We start from the raw sequence: 17,427 nt of genomic DNA, 5'->3' as shown, positions 1-17,427 counted from the left end.
CTCATTTGTGACGGGGACAGCCTGCTGTGGACATACCTCTCCTCTGAGAATCTGGGACTTTGAGAGGTAAGTGAGCTTCCAGGTTATGAAGAATGACTCGATTTGAGAGAAGTGAATAACCATGAGAAAATCAATGCCAGAGAGGGCACGGGATTCTTGCTTTAGTCCGTGTAGGCAAAGGATGGTTAAGGATGAGATCTGGAGGGAAAACCCACTTGGCATGGAAAAGTATGTGTGTGTTGCGAGGGGAGGTTTTGGTACAGCAGGGAGCAACTCCACTTGAAAAAGGTAGTCTTGAACATAAAGCCCGAGAGAGGAAGCAAGGGTTCTGTAGAACAGTAGAAAGGATGATGATGACTGGAGGGTGAGAAAGTGAGTCTGGGGAAAAATTGTGAATTTGAGCCTAAACATAACTTGTAGAGTGGGGCATTTCTGTCTCTGGTGAGCCCGTCTCAGCTTGGCAGCTTTGTTGCTGGATTACTGGATAGATTACTCCAGACACAAGATGGAAGTGGTCACCTTGACTAACAACTGGCTCCTACGAGCCTGTTCCTGGCTGGCTGTTACCACAGGTTTTACTTAGGCTCACTAAGAAACATCCAGCACAGGAATGACCGTTCATGTGTCTAATTTCATAGCTATACTCATCTCCATCGTCAGGAAGCCTCCATGGACATATAGTCTCTTTTCTTCAGTGCTGTTTCTTCCCAGCTTGTCTTGTATGTATCTGGTTTCTCCTCATTAGCTATGTTCAGTCAGAAAATACCCATTACACCTTCCTTTTCCTCTCTCTCAGTCCATACTTTAACCAGAGCCATAGGACAGTAGAAGGTGACCTGCATCCTCCCATTCACCCACTGGTCCGTGGGTGACTGATGGGAAGTCGAAGGTGAACACAGTCTGTACAGTCATCTTGTCCTGGCTGGTGTTTCTGGTAGCTCAGAGAGGTGAGAGGTGGGAAGAGGTTATCTAATGAAATGATTTAGGCATGTTGTCTTCCTTCTGTCTTAATAAGCATCAGAGGTTAATTATTGTGGCCTGTGATTTGAGGCCACTGAGTAATTTCTGTTTGGTGAAGGTGCTGACCTTAGCAACTGGGGAAACGTTGGGCTCAAATCCTGACATGAGACTCAACTGCTGACAAATTTGAGACTCTCAGCCTGGGGCGTTTTGTGTGGTGATAGACGGATAACAAGTATTTGACAGGATTATTGAATAGCAGCTCAGCTTTCCAAGGCTGGTATGCTCTGGGTAGGAGTGGCACAGCACATTTTATCAAGGGAGTGCTGTCAAGGCTGGGGTGAGCTGGTGAGGTCTGGGGGGAATGTGGAGGGGGGAGTGACAGAAGGGGCTTGAGGGGTGTCAGCAGAGCTGCATTTGAAGAAAGGTAGAGGGGGACTGGTGTGGATGCAGGGCTGGTCTGAAGACAATTGTTCTCTAATGTGTAGTTTAGATTGTCCATCTGAGTCTACTGCATCAAGTACAAATATAAAGCAGTTTATTTCTGTGAAGTAATAAAATTAAAAGACTTGGCAAAGGATGCATCCTGCAAAGGACAAACTAGAGAAAGACAGCCCAGGTGTATTCAGCTGTGGTGCATGTTTCCTGGTGACCTGACGGTGCCTTTGGAGTAACCAGAGGGATGCAGGCTGTGTTGTGATACCTCTGCCCCTCATTCCCCCTGGCCTTTCTTGAATAGAGGCATCCGACAGGAGTGAGGAAGATAGACTGGGGCAGGAGGTGGGGGGGGGGGTCACCTCTCTGACAGCCTTTCCCAAGGAAGCCTGAAGAGATAATAAAGCTGTGTGGAAAATAGGATTAAGGTAATGAACAGGCACAACGGAGTTTGATCTTTCAATAACGTCAAAGCCTGAGTGACAGGCAAATAAAAAAGCCAAGGCAATCTAGTCCACTGGGCCTCTGTTGCAATAGCTGGAGTGTCAAACTTATTCTTCCCTCTTCACCTGTCACAGCTGGAATGCAATGTGCCACTGGGGCTCTTCCTCTGCGGGGACCTGTGCGTGGCCTAGGAGTTTTGTCAGCATGTGCCAGGCAGAGGTGGTGTGGGGAGCAAGGCTGGGGAAACCAGCACATAGCTTCTTGGGAAACTTGATGTGATCATTCATAGCGAGGGAGTACAGAGCTGTGCCTGCAGCAATTAACTTTCCATAAACTGTTCTTGTTCTTACACAAAATGCAAAGCTCTGGATTCATTTTTAGGGCCACCCACCAGTCGCATCGGGAAATACTGATTTCTTGCTTTGGGATTTGTGCATGTTGTCTCCATGTTGACACTGTAGAAGTGGGAGTATGGCAGGGAAACACAAAATGTTGGAACTACTCAGAATGGGAAAGCTGCTCCTGTGCCAGCTGTGTTCTGATAAAGCCTAGCAGATAGTCAGAATCTACCCAGGCCCTCCAAGTCAGCTGATTACCTTCTCCTTGTGGCCAAGAAGGACCAGTCTGATCTGCAGAGGCTGAACATAGTAAAGATGTGTCTCTAAGAGCAGAAACTGACCAATTTCTCCCTCAAAAAACGAGGCAGAGGAGAGTCTGATGCTTAAGACGTGTTCTTTAAAATACAGGTTTCGTTAGCGTCACCTTGATTTTTCAGTGTTTTCCAAGACCTAAAAGTTAGTTTAGTTAGCTGGGTTTTGTGTACATGGGTGTGAGTAAGTAATACTGCAGCAGCTCCTGTGGCATTCTCTTCCCTTGGGGTAGGTGGTCTTTTCCCCACAGCTGAGAGCTGAAACATGCTACAAAAGGATTTAAAGCTTAAATAACCTTTTGTGTACTGATCTTCTTAGTTCCAGGCCAGATAAGTCCTTGGCTGATGCTTGTAGCTGTTGGTCATGGTGTGTTTTCGTATTTACGACCTTCGCTGTTCTCTGACCCTGGGGCAGCCATCCTCATCCCTCAGAGAGGAAGGGGATAATGTCTTCACCTGGAAACATGTTCTGGGCTTTAGAAAAGGCTGGGTTTTGAGGCAAGGCAATTTTTAGTGGGGAAAGGAAACACCTCTTGCTGCATCCCACCCCCACAACTGTCTTTCATTTCTAACTCTGCTCAGATGATGGTGTTTGGATCAAAGCCGAAACAGGCAGCAACAAGCAATTGTCAAAGGGAGTCTAAAGCAGGGGAATGACCGCGTAATGCCAAGACACTGTCTCTGATGGCTGAAATTCCAGCTGCTGCCACACCTGGCCCTCTCTCCTGTAATGAAGGAGGATTTTTTCTTTTTGCTTTTGAAGCTGTCTGGCTGCTCCTCTAGAGGACACATCTCAGCTCACAGATGCTACGTTGTACCATCAGATTACTTTCAGATGTGGGGAAGTCGCTGTGCACTTCTTGCCACTCAGTACTCAGGTGAGGCATGTGTGAATAATTTTTAGGTGATTAGAGGTCTGCACAGGAAAGGAGAACGGATAGCAGTAAGGGCCACTGAATGCCAGCTGGTGTCCTTGCATCGAACATCACCTTTCTTTGCTTGGCCCTTCCTGTCTCATCTGCCAGTGCTAGTGTGTGGCTCAGCAAAACAGCTAGTTAATGGCAGGTGAGAGAGAAGGAAACTTTCCTCACAAGCTACTTCTCTTTCTTTTCCCACCTTCTATCTCTTTTGGAAGACCAGTGTGACACACCATTGGGAACAGCTCCAAAGCCAGCATATGTGCTTTGCCTGTAGACAGCTGTTGCTGCCTAGTGTATCATAGTGGTCTGCATGTCTTTGGGAGACAAATGCCTCAAGGATGCTTCTCCTCAGGGTATGATACTGCAGAGGCATCTTTTCAGCAGTCCTTGGAGCTGTTCTGCCAAGCTTGGTGTTAGAAACAGAGTGGTGATCTGTTGGATGTGGCAGTCCCCATGCTGTAAACATATCCCACGTTCTCCTTGCCCACAACAGAACGTGACCGACCCAGGGCCCGAGAGCCGTTGTGTAAATGAAGACAGTTAGCTGTGCCTGCAAACCACCCCAGCTCCTCTACCTTTTTTAATACCCAGTCTATGTCCATCTCCTCCCTGCTTTTGAAAACATTTTTGGCAGAGTGTGGTTTTTTTCTTTTTCTAAGAACCCTCTAATTTCTTTTTTGGTTTTTCTCCCTCTCTTGAGCCCTTTGAAAGTGGCTTTACGCCGTCACTGACACCAAACTGACAATTTGCGTTTCCCCACTTCTTATCCCTTTATGGCAACAGATGTTGAAATTTTGTATCCCTTTTATCTGTCCCTCTTTGCCCTCTTCCTGTAATTAGGTTTCCCTTGTTAGCAGTACAAAGTGGCCCGGTTTGCTGCCTGGCCTTTTGAGCCATTGTGTCTGAGCACATTTTTTTCTCCTCTTTCGGAAGAGTTCCTTCCCCCTTAAGTAATAGGCAGAGTGTGGGCCAAAGCTATGGCTTTTTCTTGTTTCTTTGTTCTCCATTTATCTCTGCCACCTTTTTCAAAGGGATGGGGGGGGAAGCGTGTGTGGATGGAAGGGGAAGATACAGAGTTGCATTTCTTGACGATCAGGCCCCCCCCTCCCGCCCCGCTCTTCAGGTGTTCAAGGCAGGTGCCTTTGATGTCTGCACATTTTGGGGAGGTGGGAGGAGGAGGATTCATGCAAGTGGCTTGGGAGTGGAGGAGAAGAGAGGTTCAGGTGCGTGCCTCGTGTGCACAGTAGAGGGGTGGGGAGGAGACTTGCAGGGTAGATGGGCAGCTGCTCAGCAGGTTCAGTAACCCATATTTGCTGCTAGTGCTGTCATGTTGTGGTCTGTCTTTCTGAGAGGCGGCATAAGTATTACCACCACAAGCAGATAGCCAAAGTTTGTTTAACTTACTGCTGCTTGATCTCTAGTATCTCTTTCTACTGGAGCCTCACAGGGGGCTTGCTAGGTTGTGCCTGCCTGTGCAGCAGGGTGGGTAAGAATTAGTTGCAGGCTTTCAAATCTCAGTGTATCTTGATTTGCATCCACTCTGGTGATTCTTTATACCCCCTGAATGAACATGAGCAATTGTCAGGAAGGAGAGAGGGTTTGGGGGCTTGGAAACTTCTGCTTCTTGTGCTGGTCTTGATCCGCAAGTGTAATTGGACAGTTGTGGTAGGTAGAATTGAGCACCCCGGTTGTATGTTGTACCCTGTAGTGCTAGGCTCTACTGGCATGGAGCTGAGGGAGACTCTGGTCCAGAGATTTGACTGTATACTGCCTGAATTCTTCCCCCAGCTACTGGATGTTGTTTGTAGGCCATTCTAGGGGTAACAGTATAAGCTGATCACTGCTGATGTTTTGCTGTTTTAATCCAGTCCTCCCTGGCTTTGTGTCCTGGCATGCCCATTTTTCTTTTTTTCCCCCTCTATGGAAGCAGATAAATGAAATGAGTATCTGCAGGTCTGGTTCTTGGTTATAGAACTTGTTAAATGCTTTTAACAAAAGCTTTTTTATGTAGAGGCTTGGTGTTGGATACATGAGCAAATTTCTTAGCGCTGTGCTCTAAAACAAGTTCTGTAGTGGGCTCTTCTCTCCATAGCTTTGAACTCTAAGGTTTGAACAGATTTGAGACCCTCTGATTTTATGATAAAAGTGTATTGGGTGAAGGGGAGCAAATGGGGTTCAGCACTGAAGTTGCTAAATTGAAGGAGAAGATAGCCTACCCCAAGAAGGGTAAGGAGTTTTATCTTTTTATCCCTCTGTTTTACCCAGGCTTCTGAACACAGGAAAAAATGGGTAGAGATGTCAGTGGAACAGGAGAGGAGTGATAGCAAATATTATCCTGGCACTGACAACGTTTTCACAAGATTTTGTGAGCAGAAAAATCATAATACCATGCAGCAGATCTAGAATCCCCTCTGATGCCCTGTTTTTCTGTGGATTGGTCATGCCAAATATCTGTCTTGGCTGAAAAAAAAAATCTCTCTAGGCTTCATGGAAAAGAGGCTTCACACTTCTTTGAGGTTTAGGTTTCTTTCTCAGCATCTCTGCCTTGACTGAACAATCTTTAGATTACGGTAACTATTTCAAAACTTGTGTAGGAATGAACTTCCAGGGCCCTGCTCGCCTCTTATCACTGAAAGCAAATGTGCACCTTCTACTGCCTCCACTCATGCAGCAAAATGATCCACAGATAATTCCTCTTTCTCAGATAGTTACTCACTCTTCTCTGAAGGCTCTCCTGCTTGTCTTTTGCTGTGCTGTTTTCATCATCCACCCCATTACAGATAACTTTGGTTACTATTTTTAAAGCATCAGTTCTGAGTGTTCCCATTTGTACATCCTTTGGTTATTCAGGAATGTGAATGCCATGCCTTCTCCCCAGAGCTCAAAGAATGGTTGGTGAGGTAACGCAGTAAAGTCTATTGGAGGATGAATTCTAGTCTTCAGGCAAAACCCTTCCTTGGCCTGCTTGTATTAAATCAGTTTGGCTCATTGGCTGTCTTTGCTGAGTTTCTAATTTGGTACTTGGAATCATTCCATCTGCAGTAATGTAGTTAGGATGGAGAGTTCAGATGTCAATCTAGGCAAAGGCAAAGTGGGTATTCTTCACGGAGCTACCCATTCCACCCGTGACTTGAGGAGCAAGGCTAGATGTAAACGTCTGTAGCCTTCAGGCATGAATTAATCGCCTGACAAGGTAGAAAGGAAATTCCTGCCTCAGTACTGCAACTCTTAACCACAGGGTTTGATTGCTTTGATGTGAGATGCCAAGCATTGTTGGAAGCAGGACACTGTCTTCTGGGGCCAGTGCTGGAGAAAACTGGCTGCTGCAAGGAGTCTTAAGCATCTGTCTCTTGGGTGACTGCTCATCTTAGCTGTTTTGCCGTGTTCAGAGCTTTCCCTCTTTCAGGTACAGTGGATGGCTTTAGTCTTGGCTGGACGTACAATGTATTTCCCATGACCTGCACACATTCTCAAAGAGTTTGGGGCCCTGTGGTTCTCTGTTGATTTTTATTTCTTTATCATCACCTTTTGGAATCCTAAGTTGGGCATCTTCTGCTTTCCCTTAGTTGGAAGGCTCTGATGTATTATTATTATTTTTTAAAAAAGTAAGAGCATACAGGTGTTTATCCTAACTCCTTTCCGTCTTATTGCAGTCTTGGCCTGATCTCACTGCAGATGGATGTGAGGCCAGCTTCTGCCCTTTGGATGTATGCATGTCCAGGGCAGACTGTGGCCTTTGCACTCCTGTTCAGGCGTATTTATGACAACTTTACAAGGTCCCAAACAATTGGTGAGCGTGGGTGGGGGCTGGACACTCCAAGCGCATCAATCAGTTTCATCCTCCTGAGCCAAAGCAAAAGCGATCTTTATTTTTCCCTGGGTTGAGAGAGAATCAACAGAGGCAAGAGAGAAGAATGGGAAGGAGTGAATGAGGAACCCCCTCTGCCACTGGCTAGCGGTAGCTCATTTAAACAGATGGCTTTGTTTTGATTTGGACTCTCCATTTTTTTGTCTCCCCACTAAAGGAGACCTGCAGAGCCCTGTCCAGAAAGGGAGCAATACAGACGCCTGTTCCCACACAAGTGGGGCGAAAGGCGAGAGGCTTTGAGAATTCTCTGCTTCTTTTCCTCGCCTCCTTCTTTTTCTCTTCCCCCAAGAAATCACAGTTTGAGAGAATTCCCCCCTACTCCTCCCGTTGGAAAGAAAGGCAGAGAAGACATTCTTGACATTCTTTGCAGAGAAAAGGGGTTAAATGTCTGAATTTGGGGGTCACCATGTTATACAAATTGCAATCTAATCGTTTTTACAAGAACACACGTGTGCTAAGAAAAGGAGCCGTGGACAAGAAAGAAAAGAGGACAGACAACTTTTTTTGTCCTATTTTCCCCCTCCCCCCCTAGGTTTTGGACTATTGTCATGTCCTGTCTCTCTCCCCTCCTCACCCCCGAGAGGGAGAACATTGGTTTTATAGTTAAATTGGTTCGTAAAGCAGAAGGGCTTGGTGCCATTTCTGTTTGTTTTCCCAAATAAAAGCCCCAACAGGGTCTCTTTTGCGCCGTTGTGGCTTTATTTGAAGAAACTGGCTTTTTCCCATAGCCCAGCATGTCAGTTTATCCTCTGAACTTAACCTTACGGGAACCCAAACAACAAAAACTCACAGGGTCCCAGGGCTGGAAAGGTAAAGAAATTGTATCTTTTTATTGGACCATTTAAAGCGTGTGTGGGCCAATTCAGAGAAAGTAGAAGAAAAGAAGGCAAAACTCCTTCTTCTGTGTCTGTCCCTGTGGTTCCCCCCCCCCCCCGCAACAGTCTCAAACCGTCGTTGGTGTCAATCCCCCCTACTGCCTTGAATCCCTTCAGCTGTGCTAGGGACGCTGAAGGGTATTTCTCCTGAAAACTGCTTATAACAGCATCTCGGAGCCATTTCAAATACAGGGGCTCCCCCAGACTCCCCAAGCCATTTTTGCCTTCCCTGCAGGGATTAGCAGCCTTGGAGAGGAGAAACTTTGGGGTAGGATAACCTTGAGAATAAAGAATTTATTAACGAGCTATGCTTTTCCCTAAAAATATTGTGCATGTTGTCTGACCAAGTTTTTCTTTTCTTAGCATAACCTCTGCATCCCTTAGGTGCCTCAGCCCTGGTTGTGAAGCACCTGGAAGAGACAACAGCTTAGTGCTTCCCTTTCGTTTTGGTGCTCTCCCCAGATGGGATGACAGGAGTTGTGCATACCCAGAACTCTGGATAATTGTCTTTAAGTGGGTTTTGTTTCCTTTCTCTGTTTGACTCTGATGTTCAGTTGAAATATCCAACTGTTTTGAACCGAACAGCTCTCTTTCCAGTAATTTTTTTTTTTTTTTTTTTTGGTAAATGCTTGAAAACTGGCTTGTTGCAAGTAGTTAATGGAGCTAGAAAATGCATTTAAAATACTGCTCAGTTTCTGAATAGCCACATAGTTATGTGCAACAGCTTAACAGTTTCTTCTGTCTGATGGATGATCACAGCTCACAGATGAGGTTTCCAGAGTGAATAAATGTGTTCTGAAAATCAGACATCTCTTGCTTTCAGCAGATCTGAATTCAGCAGTTTCTTTGAATGCTCTTAATACCAAATTTGTTCGCTGCATGTCTGTATAATATGAATGCTAGTGAGTCAGGGTCATGATAAAATTAAGGATGGGGAGGAACAGTGTTCATTGCTCATCCCAGTTTTTGGATTATAGTTCATGTGTACCAGAGACAGCTGGCCAAGACCTGAACAAGTGAACAGGGTGCAGGGAGGGAGGTATGGACTCCTTTAGGGTTCCAGCTCTCAGCAAGGCCCAAGGGAAATCCTGTGCTTTTTGTTCACAGAAATAATAACTGGTTTGGAAGGTGGAGATGGCTTCAATTTTGAGAGCAGCATCCTTGGATTATCTGGAAGTTATCCTTTTGGGCTACCCCATGAGAACTCTGTCTTGGAGTCTGATCGTAGTTTGAATTCATTTTGCTGGGATGAGGAGCAATAGAGTCTTAAGCTTATTTATAAACAAAAAGGCAAACTTAAACAAGGTGGTTTCTTTCTTTGTTTCTCGATAGTTCACTTTCCTGGCTAGTAGGCTTTTCTAGAGACATCAGGATAGCAGTGCTGATGACTGGATTTCCAGCATGGCAAGAAAAGAGTAAAATGTGGAAATTCCAACCAAATAGCTTATTTAAAAAGTAATGGAAATTGTTTTGTGTTCTGAAGAATGTGGAAATTGATGGAAAGGCATCAAAGGATTCTCTGCAATGCCTGAACAAAATACCTTTCATTTTTGGACTCTTCAGTTTGATGCATTTCCCAGACATAGTGACCTTGTTTAAATAACTTGTTCCATCAGCAAGGAGAGCATGGTAATAACACAGCCTTCCTGCGCTAAGAATGAAAAGAGCTCTAGGATCCTGTCCGACTCCAATACCATTTTAATCTGTTCAGGTGCTTTAGAGAAGGCAGGAGAGACTAGGAATATTTGCTGCACCATAGATGGTCTGTGGCTTTCTTGTTTGGCACTTGAAGTTTACCTTTGTCTTCAGATCCTGCGTTGGTCCAGATGGTTTGTGGTTTACGTGCTGCTGAAGCTTGAGAGCTTTGGGCCCTAGGCTGGTATTTCCTGGAAACCTGAACTACCACATCTGTAGTTCTGCTCCACAGACCTCTGCTGGCATGGTGCAGGGTTGTTTTTTGTCTGTGCCACCCAGCAAGTGGACTGAACCCTGTCATGTTCTTGGCCCAGACTGCTCAGTGTGGACAATGGAACAAAACTCCCACTATCTGCAGAGCTAACTAGCTGCCTTGCTGGAAGAGGGCCTGGGAGTGAAACAACTTGTATTTGCTATTGCTGGAGGACAAGGACATGGGGGTGAGTTGGTATGTGCTTCTGTACTTGTTCTTGCTTGGGCTCCATAGCCACTTGCTGACAAACCTTCAAAGCGCATGAACAAGGACAGGGCACACTGGCCTCTGAGATGCTGTAGATCAGGTGGCTGGCTTTCAGAAGGTGTTTGGATGCAGAGGATGAAAAGAAAAAAGTTCTTCCCTGCTGGATTTGGCTGGCACTGATGATCTCTGCAGACTGGAGAGAAACAGAATTCATGATAGCTATCACGGGTCTTTCTGGTTTGTCATCCCTCTTTGACTTGATGTCTTCTGCCCAAGAAAATTGTTAGACAAACATGTTGATGTGCTGGCATATCTGCTGCTTTTCTCCTGTTCCTTAATGGGTTATCTCAGTCAAAGGCTGTGGGTTTTGCTCCCTGGGAAGTGGAAACTGCTGGGGACTGGGCTTTAAGGGCAGGGATTAGTTGGGATGATGAAGACTGGAGAATTTGGGGGCACTAACTTGAGAACCCGAGGCTGAGAAAATTGTGTTGGCAGTAGGTTTCCTTCCCAGCATGACTGCATGTGCTGGAGGAGGGGGGAGCTAGCCTGGCATGTTGCCTGCTTCCTGGAACTTCTGGCCCAGAGACACCTTCATCTGCTGAAAAACAGGGGAAGAATTAATGGACTGTGTTCAGCATCGTTATCGATTTAATTGCCCCCATGCCAAAACACTGAAGTCTTTTGGTTTGTATGCCAAGTGCCCAGGTCTGAAGAGTTCTTCTCCCCTGGCATCAGATTGTAAGTACTTCACTATAGCAAGTAATGTAAGATGCAGTTTCTGTAAACTGCTGAAAAATTGCTTCTGTGTGCAGGGGCTGGACCTCCCAGTTGAAACTTTCTCAACTGGCCTATTCTTGGGGCTGGAGAACTCGATTGCTAACAAACCAACAAAGCCAAGCCAGTCTTTGTTGCAATGACTTGCATGCATCTGGGCTTCTTTCCTGCCTACCAAGAAAAGCTAATCTTATTTTTGTTGATTTTTGTTGTTGTTGTTTGCTTGCTTTTCGCCTGTCTTGACTGGAAAGAGAAGTGGAGGAAGGAAAAGAGTTGTGACTTTGATTGCTGAGATGTTTGGGTACCACTGCAGTGAGGTGTGAAGGCATGGAGAAATACTAGGAGCAAGGCACCTGGGTGGTGTTTACTGTTGCATGTGAAACTCAGAGCAGGAATCTAATCTCTCTGATTTCTTCTGTTCCTCGAGCTCTTGAATGTTCAGTACTGAAATTTTTTCACTTGGAGACATCACCAGGCTGCCAACACCTCTCCTTCCCTGGCAAGCACAGGCAGCGGTACAAGGTGCGCATGGAGGGGCAGCCTTCCAGGCATGGGCAGAAACACTGAAGATGGTTAGGGGAGCTGCTAGAGCACAATGAGAGCTGAAGGTAGACCTGCTTTGCTGTCTCTTCCTCCACACTGAATGTCCCACAGAGCTGAAAGACTTTGTGTGGGTTGGTTGGCTTCTGGCTTAGTTCAGAGATTGTTGGTAGAGGCTAGCACCTGTTGCCTGTTTCAACTCAAGCCAAATGCTGTGGCCTCTCTGGCTGTATGGAGGCTAAACATAGGCAGAGCCCTAGAACTGGTTCTCTCCCGTTGGCTGCTTTTGGAGATATGAAATCTCCCTGATGAGTCCATGCTGGGCTGTGTGGTCCTTGCCACAGCTCCAGTTAGCGCTGTCAGTCCTCCCGGTTTCCTCTCCTGAATGGCAATATGCCCAAGGCAGAGCTGAGTGACAGTGAGCCACTAGGGCCACAGTAAAGGGTACCAGTCCAGGGGTACTCTGTGAAGCTACATGAAACAGCAGCTTGTGCAAAGGAAGAGAGAAGGGCCTGAGCTGCTGGTGCTGCCCTCTGCCCAGGGCCTCTGAGACTTTTTGTTTCCTGTGAGCAGCTCCTTGCGCCTGCCTTAGCATCTGGCTGAGGACTCTGTAGGTTGGACAGTCTGGCCCCTTGTGCACCTCACAAGCACAAGCATGACTCCTGTGCCAGGGTTTTCATGTGTCTGACAGCACAGCTGGGTAATGGGAATTGGGGAGGGAAGTGAGCTGCAAGGACAGCTCAGGCTGGGCCCTGCTGGGTCACCCAGGCAGCCAGTCCCAGGCGCAACTTCTCCCCATCCCCTGCTGGAGAGAGCAGCCGACTCCTCCTCCTCTGATGTATGCGTTACAACACTTGGCTACCGTTACCACTCATAAGGTCAAGAAGGCTGTGCAGAGGCCTTGAGAAGGACTCAGTGCATGTCCATCTGTCCTACTGGCTTTGAAGCATGGCAGATGGAGAGGATCTGTGTGCTTGAAAGGGTAGCAGAGTGCCAGAGCTTGGTGATGCCCAGCCCTGCCACGCTGTATGGTGGAGGCGTTGTCTGTCCCTGCCAAGCCCAGCAGCTCTCACTCACTGCCACTGTTCAGTCTGCATATGCTTCAACCTTCTGACCTGCTTACAGGTGCAGAGTTGCTGCTGGGCTGGTTTACAAGTAACTCTCCAAGGGTTAATGTATTGTGAGAAGGTTGCAAAGGGCTGAAGCCTGGAATCCCCTCGATCCCTTGCCTGGAGAACACAAAGTCCAATAAGCCAGCACCCCTGGATTCATGTTGGGGGGGATTAATTCATGCACTTGATGTTAAAGCTTGTTCGAGAGGTTTGCACGGGGGGGCCATTGCTAGGGCTGGTTGGCCTCTCTAAATGGTTGCTAGGGCCCTGGCATCAAGGGCCAATGTAGCTGCCCACAGCCACGGTCACGGAGGGAATTACACAGCCACAAAGAAATTGTTATTCTACATAATCTGCTCTTTGGAGAGTGACTGTGGGGAAACAGGCTGGCCCCAGCATGCCGCCAGCTCTGTGATCATAGAAGCGTGCTGGCTGCAAAGATCGGCCAGGGCTCGCCTTCTGATCTGGGGACACCAGGGCTCGAGGCGCTAATCTGCTTTATCAGCGATTTCTCTCTCCTGACACAAAGGTGTTTACTTGTTTTAACATCTCCCAGGACTCTATTTCTCCTTTTGTGTGGTCTTTATCCCCCGACGAGGGCTTTAGCCCAGATTACAGATAGAATTAAGGCATTTGGCAATGTGCCTCAGAACTGTGTGATGCTAGATCAAGGAGCAGAAAGTAACAAAATAATGGGGGGGAGGATGCTGGGAGTGACCCCACTGCGGGGTCTGTGCTGTCGGCTTTCAGGACCGCTTCATTGTCCTGAGAACCATGAGCCTGTCGGAGAGGGCGGCCGTGCAGCAGGGTTTAAAAAGCAGGTGCTTCAAGGTTTATTGTGCCTAGTGTTTTTGATTTAGAGGGTGTGAGGAGGAGGAAGAAAAGGAAAGTTTGTAATAGGTGGCCGCCTCAAGCAGCTGGGCAGACTGTCCCCTCTGCTCCTGTGAGACTGCTGTAACTGGGTACTGCTGGCTGCTGGGCAGGAGGAGTGATGCTTAAGGTGGGTTGTCCACTGTGCTTGGTGCCCAGTGTGATTATGGCCTGGGGAAAGGACTCCAACCTCTCTTCCCAGCCCACCTGGGTAGCATGGCAGAAAGGGCCCTTTTGCAGTGAGCTCACGCTGGGCACTATCTGGCTGCTGGCTCTGTGCGTGTACAAGTGTAGTGATACGGCCACAGAGCATCTGGCTTAGAGCTTAGTGGTGATGTTGCTTTTGTTCTTTCACAGTAGGCCAGGAATGAGGGGAGGAAAAGAACCAAGCCATCTCTGGAGCAGCCCTGGCATGGCTCCTCCTGGCCCATCATGTGCAGCCACAGATACAGTGTTTGCAGCATGCAGACTAAATGGAGGAGGTTGGGGAGAGCAGCCACGGTGGCCTGGAGCAGAAGAGTCTAATTCACCTATAGACCTAATCAGAGTGTCAAAGATGTCAGGAAATGCCCCAGTGGGAACTATGCTGAAAGATAGGGTCAGGAATGGGATGGGGTTGATCAGATAAATGGCTATTGCAGGTGATCTGGAGTTTGACTAGGTTGGGAATCATCTCCTGTGGAAATGGAGCCCCATCATTCAGTGCATTGGTCATTTGTCCCAAGGAAGGCAATCCCATTCTGATGGGGATCACTTGTGCCTGTCCCTTGACTCTTCTCACATCTTTGATTCTCCTCTTGGTCAACCTCTATGACAGTTAGTGGCCCAACCAGTGGCAGAAGCTGGGGAAGGGAGGGCAAAGCTCTGCAGCCTTTTGCGCTCTCTTAAATCATAGAAAGGAGATCTAGAGACTCTTGTAATACCATCTCCACTCAGGCCTGCTGGAGCAGAATGGCTCTGTGATCTGAATGACTTCCCCTATTGCATTTCATTGCAGTGGTCAGCTGTTGACTTGCTTAGGGACCGATTTCCACCGTGGAGCTGGAGTCCTTGATGTCTTCTACGAAACGCCCTCGCTTCTCCTTTCATGTGGGTATGACACGTACATCCGCTACTGGGACATACGGACCAGCACTAGGTGAGCAAGGCCTGCTGGCACAATGGTTGCAGGGGCTCTGCCAGAGCAACACTCCTGGGTGCTCCTTGTGGCAGGCTAGAGTCTCGCCTGCAGCTGAATTAGCTCCTTTGGGCACACTGGGCCTCAGTTCCAGTCCAGGCTGTGGGTGGTAGACTCAGCCATATGCTGGTTTGTGTTGTCCTTGCAGGAAATGCGTCCAGGAGTGGGAAGAACCCCACGACAGTGCCCTATACTGCTTAAGGAGTGATGGGAACCATATGATTGCCAGTGGCTCTTCTTACTATGGCGTGGTGCGCCTCTGGGATAAGCGGCAGACTCGGTGCCTGCAGGTGAGGGCTGACTGGAGGATGGGCAACAGCAGGTTTCTGGGTTGTGTTCTGGCAGCCAGGTAGCTGCCTCTTTGGACAAAGAGGTGTAAAGCTTGCTGGGCTGTCTTTAGGGTGAGTTTGCCATAGAGACCCTAGCCTATACACAGGGAAAAGCCTGCTTTGCATCTCAGTTTTTGGGCCTGTAATGTGCAACATGAAAGAGATCTTACGGCTGATTCTCCTGTTTTCTTGCAGAGCTTTCACCTGTCTTCACCCACCAGCAGCCCTGTGTACTGCCTCCGCTTCAGTACCACTCATCTGTATGCTGCTTTGGCATCAGCCCTGCACGTCCTAGACTTCACAACCCCTTGAGGAGCACCACAGCTATTTCTGGTCACCCCAACTCAGCAGAATTGACACTTGGCTCAGGGAATTGCAGGGCAGAAGAGGTGAGAGTGGCCCCTGAGACTTCTCAAGGGATTCTTTGCCTGCCACAAAGATATGTTCAAGAGTGTACAAAGGGCCAGACTTTCTCCACCTCACCTGCCCTTTAGTGGAAATAAAGGCTGACTGTCCTTTACCCTTTTTATTTTGTACAAGTCAGGGTTTTTTTAACTGTGGTTTTTTTTCTTTCTGTGGATACAGCATTTGAGGGGCAGGTTGAGGTGGAATGCCCCATCAGCTGTGTGTGCTGGTCATTCAAGATCAGACAAGCTCTGAGCCATGTGAAGCAAATCTAGATCGTGGAGGGGGGTGCAGTGTTTTGGCAAAAGGGGAGGTGCCTGGAGCAGGGCCTACCTCTCACCTGTGCTTGCTGTCCTGACAGCTGCTTGTGTTGTCCTTCAAAGTCAAGAGCAAGAACTGAGCTAAAAGGCAGAGCCAGTCCTGCTTTCAGCATATTCCTCCCCAACCTGGCCATCAGGTCGGGCTATGCACTTGGCAGGGCTGAACAGTCCCATTTTGCTAAATAAAACACTGAAGGGAAACAGAAAAGACTGTATCTTTTGTTTCAAATTCCAAAGGGGCTATGGTGGTGCCAGCTGATTGCAGAGGCTTGGATGGGCAGAGGAGGCTGGGACTGTTTTCAGACACTGTCTGCATGTTTCTGATAGATCTGTGGCCAGACTCTGTGACGCTGCTGTGTTGAAGACAGTTTCTGGGATCTTGGATCTCCTATTGCTTATTCAAATAAGAAATTAAACACAGGATCTCCAGTTCACTGTAAATCAGCTCCTCTCCAGAGCTTAGTAGCAGAGCTCGTCTTGTGCCTGCACTTATTTGAAAGACCTGAGCCCTCACTGCCTGCATACTGAAGCAACACATTAGACTATTGCAGACCCCAGAGAACTGATATGGTTTATTGGGATCCTGTAGACACATATAAATGAGCTCTGCTCCTTTCTGCATCAGACTTCTGCACCTGAACAGAGTGGGTTTCACAAGGAGCACAGCTTTCAGTGTGCTCTGTGGATCTCTGTGGATGAATGCAGCAGTGTCTGGGGGCCCAGTCCTCCTTGGGGGAGGGGTGCCTGATCTCTACTGGGCTGTGAGCTTGAATTTCCTAAATATGGAAAAGAGTCTTTGTGTCACAAACTGAGTGCTTCCAGAGCAGAGCACCCACCATGGTGCTTTGCTAGGACTTAATAGGCCATTTCCACTGTCAAGAGGCTGCTCTTATCCTTGTGATTCACACAAATTGGAAGAGGGTTGTTTATCTGGAGACCTTAGCAGGGAGGGAGAACAACCACCCACCTCCTTCACCTGCATGAAGACAGCCCTCTATTCCCAGTGGATGAGAGACAAGAAAGTAATTCAAAAGTGTGGTTTTGCTGCAGGATCATGTATTCACAAGGTTCTCTTTCTAGCGCAGCTCCCTGCCATGGTTCCTGACGTAGCTCTGTTGGCAGGTCATGCCTGCTTGTTGCCAGCTCTCTTGTAGTTACTATGTTGCTTCTTATTCTCCCGGAGGGTAAGTGGCAGATGTGAGGTCTAAGTGCTCAACACACAGATGTCTTGCTGTAAAAAGATGCCATTGTTGGAACAATCTTCCATTAGTTCAAAACTGTACATCCCAAAGACTGCTGGTCCAGGATGATGATTACGGGGAATCACTGGGCTATTAGTAACACTGAGTGTAAAACAGATGACTAAAGAGAGATGGTACAGGTCTGTGGTGGGGGGAATTGTTTTTTCTCAGGTTCTAGCGTGTTCCAGGTCCTCTAATGAAAGCAGGAGGGGAAGGAAGACGCAGATACCAAATGTCTTTAGGAGAGTTCCAAGGAGAGGCTGTGAAGGAAGTGGAGATGTTGGGTGGGAGGAGAGGCTTTTAACTGGCAAGGCCCAGCCTATGAATGAGCTGCCATATGTCAGCCAAGCAGG

At 47.6% G+C, this 17,427-nt stretch overlaps 1 protein-coding gene across 1 annotated transcript in view; it reads left to right on the top strand.

The window, feature by feature from the left end:
- FBXW4 (F-box and WD repeat domain containing 4) overlaps positions 1-16,041 on the top strand; it is a 64,543-nt gene extending 48,502 nt beyond the window's left edge. The window contains exons 6-9 of the mRNA XM_062580330.1: positions 1-66; positions 14,600-14,740; positions 14,928-15,069; positions 15,304-16,041. Coding sequence (XP_062436314.1) covers positions 1-66; positions 14,600-14,740; positions 14,928-15,069; positions 15,304-15,420 — 466 coding nt within the window. The 3' untranslated portion in view covers positions 15,421-16,041. The remainder of the gene's footprint in view (positions 67-14,599; positions 14,741-14,927; positions 15,070-15,303) is intronic.
- Positions 16,042-17,427: the final 1,386 nt, after the last annotated feature.

Source organism: Rhea pennata, chromosome 7 (assembly GCF_028389875.1).
Source record: "Rhea pennata isolate bPtePen1 chromosome 7, bPtePen1.pri, whole genome shotgun sequence".
Taxonomy (NCBI): domain Eukaryota; kingdom Metazoa; phylum Chordata; class Aves; order Rheiformes; family Rheidae; genus Rhea; species Rhea pennata.
Note: the sequence above shows the minus strand (reverse complement) of the source record. Positions and strands in the feature narration are given on the sequence as shown.